Source organism: Triturus cristatus, chromosome 9, assembly GCF_964204655.1.
Source record: "Triturus cristatus chromosome 9, aTriCri1.1, whole genome shotgun sequence".
Lineage (NCBI taxonomy): Eukaryota > Metazoa > Chordata > Amphibia > Caudata > Salamandridae > Triturus > Triturus cristatus.
The window spans coordinates 3,440,325-3,452,513 of NC_140592.1; the positions used below are offsets into that span (position 1 = coordinate 3,440,325).

The following is a 12,189-nucleotide window of genomic DNA, read 5'->3' on the forward strand; positions in this document are numbered from 1 at the left end:
TTTGTCTAAGGGCCTCGATGTTTTCGGTGCCGAAGGTGCCGGAGCCGGTTTCGGTGCCGAGAGGTCTTGTGTCTTCGGTGCCGATGGCACAATGATATGTGGTTTGCTCGGGCCCGAGCCACCGGAAGGCTTGTGTTTCTTCGGAGCCGAGCCCGAAGGCAGGGCTTCTGAAGGGTGTTTTCGGTCTCGACTGGGGCCAGCTGGCGAAGTCTTGACCAATGCCTTTGGTTTTGGAGGGGTTGGGGTAGGGGCAGTGGTACTCACGCGTTGCCCCGGAGTAATGGGGTCGTCTGAGTCGTCTGCTTCTGAGATAATTTGAAGTTCCTCGGAATCTTCTTCCGGGACATCGGGACCCTCATCGAAGATGTTTTCTGGTTCCGGGGCTGGTCTGTGGGCCATGATATGGCGTCGAGCTCTTCAATCCCGAATGGTCTTTTTGGATCGAAATGCGGTGCAGGCTGGACAGCTGGACTCGTGTTCCGGCGACAGGCACAGGTTGCAGACCTTATGATGGTCACTGTGTGGGAATTTTGCTCCACATTGGGGGCATTTTTTAAACGGCGTCCTTTCCATGTGCCGTAGGCCTCACGGCGCGGATAGGTCCAATCGCCCGCGTCGACGTCCGGAACCGGTCCGATGAATTCGATGTCGAGTGAAGGTGCCTCGATGTAGTTTTGTAAATGTTTTTCGCTTCGAAAGCTTGTTTTTGAAGTTTTCTACCGGAGTGGAAAAGTTACATCCGAACCCAATGGCGGAAAAAAACAATCTGAGGATGGAGTGGATGCCCATGCGCACTGTAGTCAAAGGGAGGAGTCACCTATCTCGTGACCAAAGACTTCTTCCGAAGACAACCTGCAAGCATCCAAGCCCAACACCAGATGGCGATCTATCCTAAGTGTGTGATCTGCAGCTCATATGCCTCGAACATTTAGTTTATTCTGTTCACTGTCTTGCTAAGTCAAAAGCAAATATTATTTTATGCCCCCACCACTTTCTAAATTCACCAGCTGCCACCATTAGGCGTGGCAGGGGTCTGATGGGGCCCGAGTGGATGGACGTCATGGTGGAGGCGGTTTCTTCTGGGGTGATGATGAGCCTCTAGTTTGAGCCTATGTGTGCCTCTTTGTACATCTTGTGTGTGCTTGTCTGGGCCTGTGGGTCATCTGCTGTGTACCAGTCTGTGGCTGGTGGGCATGTGTACTTGCACATTTGTGCATGTGTATGCTTATGCACACGTGTGTGCTTGTGTGCATTAAACATGCATGAATTCGCCTTGCAGCCAGAACACAGTTGCATGTTTCACTCACTTCTGCACACATTCATGCTTCCTCTTCTCTCAGAGTCCTGATTGGTCATCGAAATGAGAGCCTCCTTCTCTTTCGACAGCAAAGTAAAGACAGTTGTGGCAATAAGAGGACCTGTTGAGGACAGTAAATAGAAAGGAAGGTTTATTATTAGCTAACAAGCAGTCTAACACATTACAACATATAGATTCCCCCTATACATTGAACTATAACCATATAAACCACTGAGAACTTTAAAAGTTTCCCTTTTTTAAAATAAAAAATGCACATTAAGTTCATTGTTCAGCTAAAACAACCTTTGTGAGTCTTAATCTATGGTAAAATTATGGATGCCAGAAATTAACTTCACATAATATTACAACAATGTTCCATAGAAGAAAACCTTTCACAAATTAGACGCATTTTTGGAACATTTAATCAATCAGGCAATAAATGCAATTCATTTGAAGTAATAAAATGAAGTATATAAAAGCCATACAGATAAATATGGAATGTATTACATTTAATTTCGCAGGAATATTTCCATTTCGAGAATGACAGGTGCTTAGTGTGACTAGTGACCACACGGGGAGAAAAGAACTACTAGTGACCACATGGTGAGAAAATAACTCAAGAAGAAAGAAAATTCATTCAATTTTTGTGTTTATCTCAAATCAGAACAGGTAAGCAGCTACATAGGTGCAAGGTGGCAAAGTCCCTCAATTACAGGTATACTAAAAAATAAATTATATACATTAGGTTGCCGGAATCATCACAGGTTTTAGCCCGTTTAGGGTCCTAATCAGCACATAAAAAGGAGTACCTCAATATGACATAAGACAAAATCCTAGATACTCGGGGTACCCGAACTATATAAATACATAAGCCTCGGTGGAACAGCATGTCAGTCACCTACACACACAAAACAAGCATTGAAAATGCAATAGGTTGCGCCTTTGATTAAGTTAAAGCCATTTGCTTTGCTAATGGTATTGTATAGCAAAGCAAATGGCTTTAACTTAATAAAAGGTGAGACCTATTGCATTTTTAATGCTTGTTATCTTTTGGTGGCTTGACATGAGCTTCACCAGACCCTGTTTGTACACTCCCTAAGGTAAATGTGCCCCACCCAGTGTCATCTTGAGAATTTTGGAGGCCTCAAGCAAGTCATACTTTTGGGTCCCCGCTTGTAAAACCTTTACATTTTATTGCCAATTACCTGCTAATTCAAACCCACATGATGCCACGAACACTAAATGTTATGTTAAACTTTGTTGAAATGTCTTGCCGGAACCCCAAAAATACTTAAGATGACAGAGTAAAGAGACAAACAGAAGTAAATGTAGGCCAGAAGTTAACATAATGAAACAGAGTAGACGGGTGTAAAATAGAGAGTTACGTTTCTTTGGGGGAGGAGCCGGGGACTAGGTAATTTCCCACTTTGCCCACGCCTTAAAATGTTGAAACCCCTTTCTTTTCCTCACTGCTTTTATTTTTTCAATACCCTGATAGACAAACTCGTAGCAACTTTGCATGTCTAAAAACCAAGGCATCAGCATAATTCGGGTCCACCTCCTTCCGCGATTGTTTTTAATTAACACAACAATGGACTTCACCAAAACAGTCATACAAAGCTAGTAATTTCGGAAGTATCTGCTGCAAAAAGGTCCTCTCTGTGTCACAAGAATGTATTGTTCATGCCGCAGTTGAAATCTGTACTCCGTCTGAGACCGTAAATCTCTAAGATATCTTTGTGGGTTAGTGCTCACATGTACTAGTGAAATATGTTCACTCCTAGGCTGTATCCCCGAAACTTGGCGTAGCGTACTTATCGCTTGTGGACACTTATAAAGGCTAACAGGAGTGCCCTGCTGAAATAATGGTAACATGAGTTAGTAGCGCTTTGAAGCTTTGTCAATTTACAGCACAAGAAATGCCTCTTTATCACTGTAATATCTGGGATGAGTATGGTTAATACGCTACTAAGACATGGGTAGGATTAATGATTGGGGGGGCAGGGAGGGAGGAGTTAAAGAGCTGCCTCCACCACTCAGTCCACAGTCTCGCAGCCTCCAGTCTCTCCGTATCCATTTCTGAATAGGGGAGCAACGCTGGGGAACGACGCTGTGGTAAAACCATTTTGCCAACTGTGTGCACGGAAGCATAGCGCTTTTAAAGTTTACCACGAGAAAGAGCCAGAAGCCTGTGGTGCAGCGCACAGTGTGGGCGACGAACAGAGGAGCTACACGGGGGTGAGGGGAGGATGCAAACACATATCAATCCTCTGACAGCAACTATACATAAAATAGGGACTAGGGGGGTGGTAAACAAGGACAACGGGAGGGGGCGGGAGTGACGGCAACATGACAAGGGTAGCGCTTAAAATAAATATGTGCAAAGGGAAGGAGAGAGTGGCGGGCAAGCGAGAAATGGCGCGGAAGCATTGAATGGCACAAAAAACAAGTAAAGCGACATGAGCCTACACTTGGAGCAGAACATAAATATGTGTAAGGGAAGGAGAGAGCGGAGGGCAAGCGAGAAACGGCGCGGGAGCATTAAATGGCAAAAAAAATAGCAACGCGACATGAGGTCCAATGAAACTTACGGCGCGCCGCCTCATGAAGCCCATTAGGAATGAACAGCGCAACTCTGAGGAGTTTGCTTTTGGATGGGGGGAAGGGGAGGGAGGAGCTGGTAGGATTGCCAATGAGGAGCCAGCGTTTCCCGTAAACTGAGCTAGCAGCACCCTCCCCACGTTACGCCAAACAAAGATAGCTTCATACGCGAAGCAGCAGCTTAGTTGCCATGACAACATAAAGCTTGGCACAAGATGGTGTCGGACTGTCCACTGTCCGAACGTATGCGTGCATGTTGTTAGGTTTGGATGAATGGTGAGAGCAGCCATCTTTGTCCATCCGTACGAGCTTTGGAAGAATCGATTGCAAAAGGCAGTCACATGGCGCGAGCAATGAAAAAAATTGGATTAGAGAGATTTTTCTGTAAACTGAGAAATGTGTCCATTATAAACGCACACCTGTACTATACTTACATGGTATGAATCTGACTATGGGGCGGATTTTAATGTTGGCGGGTGGACTTTTGTTCTGCAAGGGGGACGGGTACATTTTTACGTCCCCCTGGTGGGTGAACTGCCTGCCAGATTTATAAATGACCGCTAAGCTGGATCGCGCCCAAGCACAGTGGGTCCTGTCAATGTATATTTCTGTTTGGTGCGAGGCTCCGACAGCCGGATGGAGATCTGCACCAAACAGTTTTCTGTTTTAAAGAAAAAATATCCCAAAACAAGATTTTCCTATTGAAAGAAAAAAAAAAAAAAGATATGCCCTCCTCGCCATGGGAGGCATTTTCTATAGCAAGGGAGGCATTATTTCTTTTTTAGTTTCCCTTACTGCCAGGGTTTGCCCGACGGTGACGGACAGTAAAAAACATGGCCGTTGAGACAGAGTATCTATCCCGCCAAGATATAAATTGGGCCCAATGTCTGGAAGAGAATCAATTTAGACTCCGTAATTATATACTTAAGCGCAGGTGAAGCTTGTTAAGGCCTCACGATTTTAATTCTGGAACTTACATGGTTCCTTGGACAATATAAATCCAAAATAGCCTGGAATAAAGAAATGACAGGATTTATGAAGCAAACCGAGATTTGAGTTGTCCAGTAGGAAGAAGAATCGAGGATGCAATCAATTTATTTATCTAATAAAAAGAAGATATAAGATGGATTTCATAGAGTAAAAAAACATGAGGCCGCATGTGCAAAGACAAACTTAGAGACTTATAATCTATTAGTATAATTAAAATACTGGAAGACTTAACAAAGAAATAAATATGAGCATTAAAAAAATACATACATTATGCTTCCAGGAGAATCCGGTCCAAACAGAACCAATGAATTACATATCCAAGGGCATGAGATCAGTTCACATTGTCGGGGAGGCAATAAATGCTGAGCAGTGTGCGCCAGGACACTTCAAGCCAAGACATAATGCAGAGAGGGTTCACAGACAACAGCATTAGCCATTTCAGGAGGCGGACGCAGCAGGCGCAGCGCCAGTTGGTGCATGTGGGGCTCAAACAAAGGAAAAACAGATGGGTGAAATGTTGAAATATTCTTGGGCCAGCATTATTTTAATGGGAGGGACATTATTGGAAAGCAGGATTGATGTCTGTAAAAAAAATGAACATTTTTAACAAAATTATGATCTGTATTTTTTAGTTCACTCTTATTAAGAAAACAAGTTAAGGAGCATATAGACAAATGACTAGCCTATGTACAAAAATATACAGAAAAGCAGGTCCTGGTAAAATTAGGAAAAGTTATGAGTGCAACAAAATATAATAATATCGATTGATATTATACACAACAAAGAGCCCAACTGGTGGGCAGGGACTGTCCATACTAGCCTTACAACACTAATAGTTAAGAAATGGTTTTTGGATGTACTTTGTGGGGTCCCCGGGGCCAATAATGGCCTCAGGAGGGGGGCCGCACAGTGTCCCTCCTTAAAAATAATGTAAAATATATATTAAATATGTGGCCATGCCCCGGGGGATGGGGTCCCTGGGGCCGAAATTGGCCTCGGGAGGGGGGCTACGCAGCCCCCTTCCCGTGTTTTTTTATTAATGTGGTAGGCCCTGGGGATGGGGTCCCCAGGGCCCAAAAAAAGGGGGATAGAAGGGGGGCCACACAGCCACCCTTATAACGTTTTTTTTTTTTTAAAGCTGGCATCTCGCCAGAGGCCCCGCCCCCTCCCTGCACCACTCTGCAAACGCACCCCCTGGCGCGTTCAAAGTTGGAGAATTAAGTCCCCTTGAATACTGAGGGTCCCTGGGGGCCAACTAGTGCACCAGGCACCTCCAGTAAGCGCAACACAGCTGAATTGCAGAGAGGTGGGCAAAGGCCACGCCCCTTTTTACACCACTCTTCAAACGCGCCTCTTGGCGCACTGCTGGTGGGGTGCTGAGGTCCTCTTGTGTCCTGAGGACCTCAGAACACAATTGGACTTCATCTCCCATCCTGGTTGAAGTGCTGATAGCTATTCAAATTTTGGTAGGATTCGCAATTCCACTGCAAGGACTTGCATCCCCAGATATGTAGCTTTTTTATGTTAGATATTTCAAAAACTACTGAGTGGATTTACACCAAATCACAGAAAGCACGCTTTCTAGACCAACATCTAGCTGTCCGCAAAATTTGGTGCAATTCCGTTAAGCAATTCAGATTGTAGTCATGTTCAAAAAATTAAAAATCCCCATAACATAACATGGGGAAAACGTGTTATGGGACCCCCCTTTTTTCTCGGCCCCCGCTTGACAGATCACCCTGAAACTTTCAACATAACAGCTGAACCAAAAAGGGGAGGTTTTGTGAACATTTCGTGGAGATTTGATAAGTGGCGCTAAAGTTATTTGGAAAACAAAAAAACCCTTTTTCGAAACTTTGGTCCTAACTATAACTACCTACTGCAAACGCCATGAATGATGTAATATGTGACATCATCAGCAGTGGATTGCGGGCGCGCAAGTTATAGTTAGCAGAACTAACTATAACAGAGGAATTTCAATGGTTTTGTACGAGTGAAATGTCCAGCTAACTATAACAGCCCTGAAACCTATGGTTTTTTTCAGTGAATTTCTAAGGATTTTTAAATGCTAATTCCTAACTATACCATGTCTGAAACCTATGGTTTTTTCAGTGAATTTCAAAGTTTTTTTAAATGAAATTTTTTAAATGTAATAATAGTTATATGTATTTTTTTATACTGATTTTCTACAGTTTAACTGTTTATTTTTACATATTTTATTTTTTAAATTACATTATATATTTTTAATATAAATGGAAATAAAAATGCTTTTTCAAATATTGAAACTGAAATATTGTTTTTGTTTGTTTTATATTAATATATTTATATTATTTTCTTTATAGTTTTTGTTTTCAATTTTTTTTTGGGAGTCACGCACCCAAAGCGTACCTTTCTCGATCACTACGCGGAACCTAGCCGCCATTTTAGAAATGCTGTGAAGGATCCGAGTAGGGTGTGCGACGGGTGCGTATTTTCTGAGATGTGCGCGATCGCTATGCGACCGGTACGCAACTCCAGCTCCCGCGCATTCGCGACACATGCGCATTACTGTACGCGACGCTCGCGCGTGACGTCATATACCTGTTCGACGCGGTGGGTGCGCGACTCCCGCGAATTTTTTTATGTCTAAAATGATATATATTTATGTCTTTAATATACATATTAGGGCAAGACATTATCTAAGTTATTAATAAAAATAATATTTTTTTACTTGTAATGAACTTATATTACTTTTAAATGCAATTTCGCGAAGTCGCGTTGGGTGCGTGCTGCCTGTGCGCAGGGTGCACGGACCCCCTGTGACCTAAAAAAACAGATTTGATTGGTTCATAACATTTCCCATTCTAACTATTGAAGGACCCCACCCATTTCCATCATTCTTCTTTGAGCTTCTTTGGAGAGTGATCTCTGAGCTTTGAATAACCTATTCCCATTACTTTTTTTTGTGTGTTTTTGAGAATAAAACCAATATCATGGCTTCAGGACAACAGCAACAGGACCAGGAGGAACAATCTTCAGAGGAAGAATTTTTACCAGAAGCTCCACGCCCACAAAGGCCAGTATCGGTGGTGTGGAAGTTTTTTACCTTTCCGGAGGGGCAGAAGAAAGTGAACGCCACCAAAGTAACCTGCAAGATCTGTGTGCGTGTCTTGTCCCGAGGTAGTGCTGATAAAAAATACTCTTGCGGTACTGCCTCGATGTATAAGCACCTGAAGACTCTGCATCCAGTGAATCTGGCTCGGGAGGAGTGCAGGAGAGCACAACAGAACCCTCCACCTGCCGTGCCTGGTACCTCTGGCAGTTCTACATCACCCTCACCACCGGACATACGTCCTGAATTTGCTCTACTGAAGCAGCACTGCATAAAGTGCAACAAACTAATATCCTATGGAGAGCAGTCTGTGGAAGCAGTGTGTGCGGCGCATCGAAATCATCGTTGTTAGACTTTTGTTTACTTTTTTTGTTGGGAATGGCTGTGAATTCCTGAAGTTTCCTGTTTTTTTCGTTCTTTTTTCATTTTTTTTTTACAACACCAAAAAAATAACAAAATGGTTAAAAAATATATATATATATATAAAAGAAAAATTAAGGACAAAAAGATCTTCTCAGAACTAACTTCTCTGGTTAAAGAAAGAACTATATTTGTATGTTAATGTGTGAAAGCTTGTTTGAATGTATGTGTATACCTTAATTGACTGAAAGAATGCATTGGTAGTGTATGGTGAATGTATAAGTTCAGAACTATAAGTGTGTTGGTTAGTTAGGGGACTGCATGCATAGTGGATAGGCGTTTGAAGCAGTCCATGTGCCAAGGCCTGGCTCACTGCATGAGTACTTGGGTACTGACTGAATGATTAGAGTACTGCAATGAGAGTGCCTGGGTGAATTTATAAGTGGTTGGGTTTTGGCGCAGTGAATGGATTAGTACATGGTGCTGAATGGGTCACTGGAGGAGAGAAAGGGGAGTGACAGGGTGTTTGCTGGAGTGTATCGATACTGACTGGGGAATTGAAGGTATGAAAGACAAGTGTGTAGGTGGTTAGAGGACTGCATGCATAGTGGATAGGCATTTGAAACAGTCCATGTGCTAAGGCCTGGCTCAGTGCATGAGTACTTGGGTACTGACTGAATGATTAGAGTACTGCAAGGAGAGGGCCTGGGTGAATTTATAAGTGGTTGGGTTTTGGCGCAGTGAATGGATTAGTACATGGTGCTGAATGGGTCACTGGAGGAGTGCAAGGGGATTGACAGGGTGTTTGCTGGCGTGTATGGATACTGACTAGGGAATTGAAGGTGTGAAAGACAAGTGTGTAGGTGGTTAGAGGACTGCATGCATAGCTGATAGGCGTTTGAAGCAGTCCATGTGCCAAGGCCTCGTTCAGTGCATGAGTACTTGGGTACTGACTGAATAATTAGAGTACTGCAAGGAGAGGGCCTGGGTGAATTTATAAGTGGTTGGGTTTTGGCGCAGTGAATGGATTAGTACATGGTGCTGAATGGGTCACTAGAGGAGTGCAAGGGGAGTGAGTCCTAGAGCCAGTCCTATGCTAAAAAACACTTAGAATACAGTTAAAACACCTAAATACACTAGGGAACACTATGCGTTGGGGTACCCCTGTGATTAGAATGACCTCCTCTGTAAGCCCCTAGTACATAATAGGGCAGGGGGATTAAAACTCCCTCTTAAAACATGCCACAGGGCGCGTTTGCACACTGGTGAAGGGGGGGGGGGCTAAGCTGACATGTGCAAACACGCCCTGTGGCCGTTTTAATTTGGTGGATTAAGTCCCCTTGAATCCTGAGGGTCCCTAGGGTCCAAGTAGCCCACTAGGTACCTCCAGTAAGCGCCACAGAGCTGCGTTGCAGAGAGGTGTAAAAAGGGACACGGCCTGGGCCACCACTCTGAAACACAGCGCAGTGGCGCTTACTGGAAGCACCTGGTGGGCTAGATGGCCCCCTGGGGCTCTCAGGATTGAAGGGGAATTATTTCCCCAACTTAAAACGCGCCATAGGGCGTGTTTGCACACGTCACCTCAGGCCCCATCCCCTCCCTTCCTCACTGTGTAAACACGCCCTGTGGCCGTTTTAAATTGGGAGATTAAGTCCCCTTGAATCCTGAGGGTCCCTAGGGGCAAATTAGCCCACTAGGTACGTCCAGTAAGCACCATTGCAGAGAGGTGTAATAAGGGGCACGGCCTGCACCTCCTCTCTGCAACGCAGCGCAGTGGCGCTTACTGGAAGCACCTGGTGGGCTAGTTGGCCCTCAGGATTGAAGTGGGATTATTTCCCCAACTCAAAACGCGCCATTATTTTGGAGGGGGGCTGTGTTGCTCCCCTTCTCAGGCCACTTATGGCCCCGGGGACCCCATCCTTCAGGGCCTCTTTGTTTTTTTATTTTATTTTTTTATTTAAATTTTGAGGAGGGGGGCCGCGCGGCCACCCCTCCTGGACCACTTATAGTCCCGGGGACCCCATCACCAGGGGCTGGCCCTCTCCGTTTGGGACCGTGGGGAGGTCCCCAATCCCCCTATGGTCCCGTCGGCTCCTAAGATGCAGCTCCCCGTGTGGAAAAGCAATCGTCTTTGGTTTTTGGTTTCCTGCTCTCTCTTCTAACAAGCATTAAAAATGCAATAGGTCTCGCCTTTCATTAAGTTAAATCCATTTGCTTTGCTATACAATACCATTAGCAAAGCAAATTGCTTTAATTTAATCAAAGGCGAGACCTATTGCATTTTCAATGCTTGTTTCTGTAAGGGACAGAGAGCCTGTTTCAAGACTGGAGCGATGGTTTCGCACTGTGTTGAAGGAGTGAAAGAGGCAAAATGGAGGTAGCATGCTACTCAGGTCTGCAGTTATTAGTGCAGCAGGTGCAGTTGCATTGGGTTCCAGGAGTGTGAGAGGCTTAAAACACCCCAATTACAGGACGCAGTATTTTTGGGTCAATAACTGTTTTTGTTTGATGCATTGCTGTATTATAAGTCTTTAATTTAGTGTGGTTTATGAGCTATAGAGATAGCACCCCTGTAATGATCTCATAAGCTCACCCCCTGCGCTCAAACCTGTTCCTCCTGCTCCCCCAATCCTTTCCATAAAAGTCTGAAGGGGGGCCCAACTTAAAAACATTTTGCTTAGCGGGATTCAGAGCAACAACGTTTGAAGACCTTTCTCTGTCTTACAGCTAGATGAAGATTTAACAGAATGTCACTTCGCAGAGGCCTACAGCTGAACTATCACCCCTCTGATGCCCACACGTGCACTAAACAAATTCATTAATTATTCCAAAAAGTGTAAAGTTATATCAATTTCACCCATATTTAATGTTTGTTTCAAGGGTTTGTCATTTAAACATTGGGAAACAATTTCTCGGTGATAAAAGACACTCATGAACAATGCTGGGAGATCGAAAGTGTCACTTTGAGAGGTACGATGGCAACCATTCAACTGGCCCTGTGATGCTGGGGATGGCAGGCGTTAAGAGTGTACAACTCTGCGCCTACTCTCTGGAGAACGAGGGTGAAGGATGGGCACAGTGATGCACTGAAGTGTGGCTTTCATTGAATGACAAGCTTGGAAGGCAGATTTAGAGAGCTTGAGAAGCTTGTGGATAAACAGATAATGAATGAAAATATTGGTTAAGTGGGTGCCACCAGTGTTTTGGAAAGGAAGGGAAGTTCGGAGAAAGACTGACAGAGGGCGAGGGTGGGCAGTGCGATGTTTTTTAAGCAATGAATGACAGGACATATTTGACATGGGCATGTGACCCCGTGCTAACCTAGTGGAAGGAAGTGGGGACAAATTTGAGACCGGCACCCTCCATTAAAATCAAGACCACAATGAGACAACGCCTGTTGGGTCTCGTACCACAACCAAAGATGGAGAGAATCCAGGATAAATTTGCTTCCCTGGGTCTCCTGTTTGGTAAACGCAAACTGGCAATACAGTGGATGGCGTCCAGGAACCCCACTTATGCTGCTTGGCTGAGGAGCATGAGAGAGTGGGCTCTAGCATGGGAAAGATGCATGAGAGAGATGAATTACTGTTATTTATACTCATGTTCTCAGACTTGGAGAATACAGACGGGGATGAGGACGGTGCACAGAAGAGGGATCCAGTGAGGAGAAGACCGACCAGGGGTCGGGGTGAATAGTGTGACCGGGGAATAAAGGAGAGACTCGGAGGCGATAGCTTGTGTGGAGGATTGACAGACGCTACACTTTAAGGATTCACTGGTGTAGCTTTAGAAGTGGCCTGTTAACAGTGTTACAGATCTGTGCAATCGTTGGGCCGGAAGACTCCAACCA

At 44.6% G+C, this 12,189-nt stretch overlaps 1 protein-coding gene and 1 long non-coding RNA gene across 5 annotated transcripts in view; one reads left to right on the forward strand and one right to left on the reverse strand.

Annotated features, from left to right (window-relative positions):
- LOC146797225 (zinc finger protein 783-like) overlaps window positions 1-12,189 on the reverse strand; it is a 120,040-nt gene that overhangs the window by 60,585 nt on the left and 47,266 nt on the right. For all 4 annotated transcript variants that reach the window (XM_085624178.1, XM_085624180.1, XM_085624179.1 and 1 more), the window contains exon 3: window positions 1,308-1,418. In XM_085624178.1, coding sequence (XP_085480304.1) covers window positions 1,308-1,418 — 111 coding nt within the window. The remainder of the gene's footprint in view (window positions 1-1,307; window positions 1,419-12,189) is intronic.
- The window catches only part of LOC146797226 (uncharacterized), a 44,777-nt gene that overhangs the window by 9,612 nt on the left and 22,976 nt on the right, over window positions 1-12,189 (forward strand). The window lies entirely within an intron of this gene.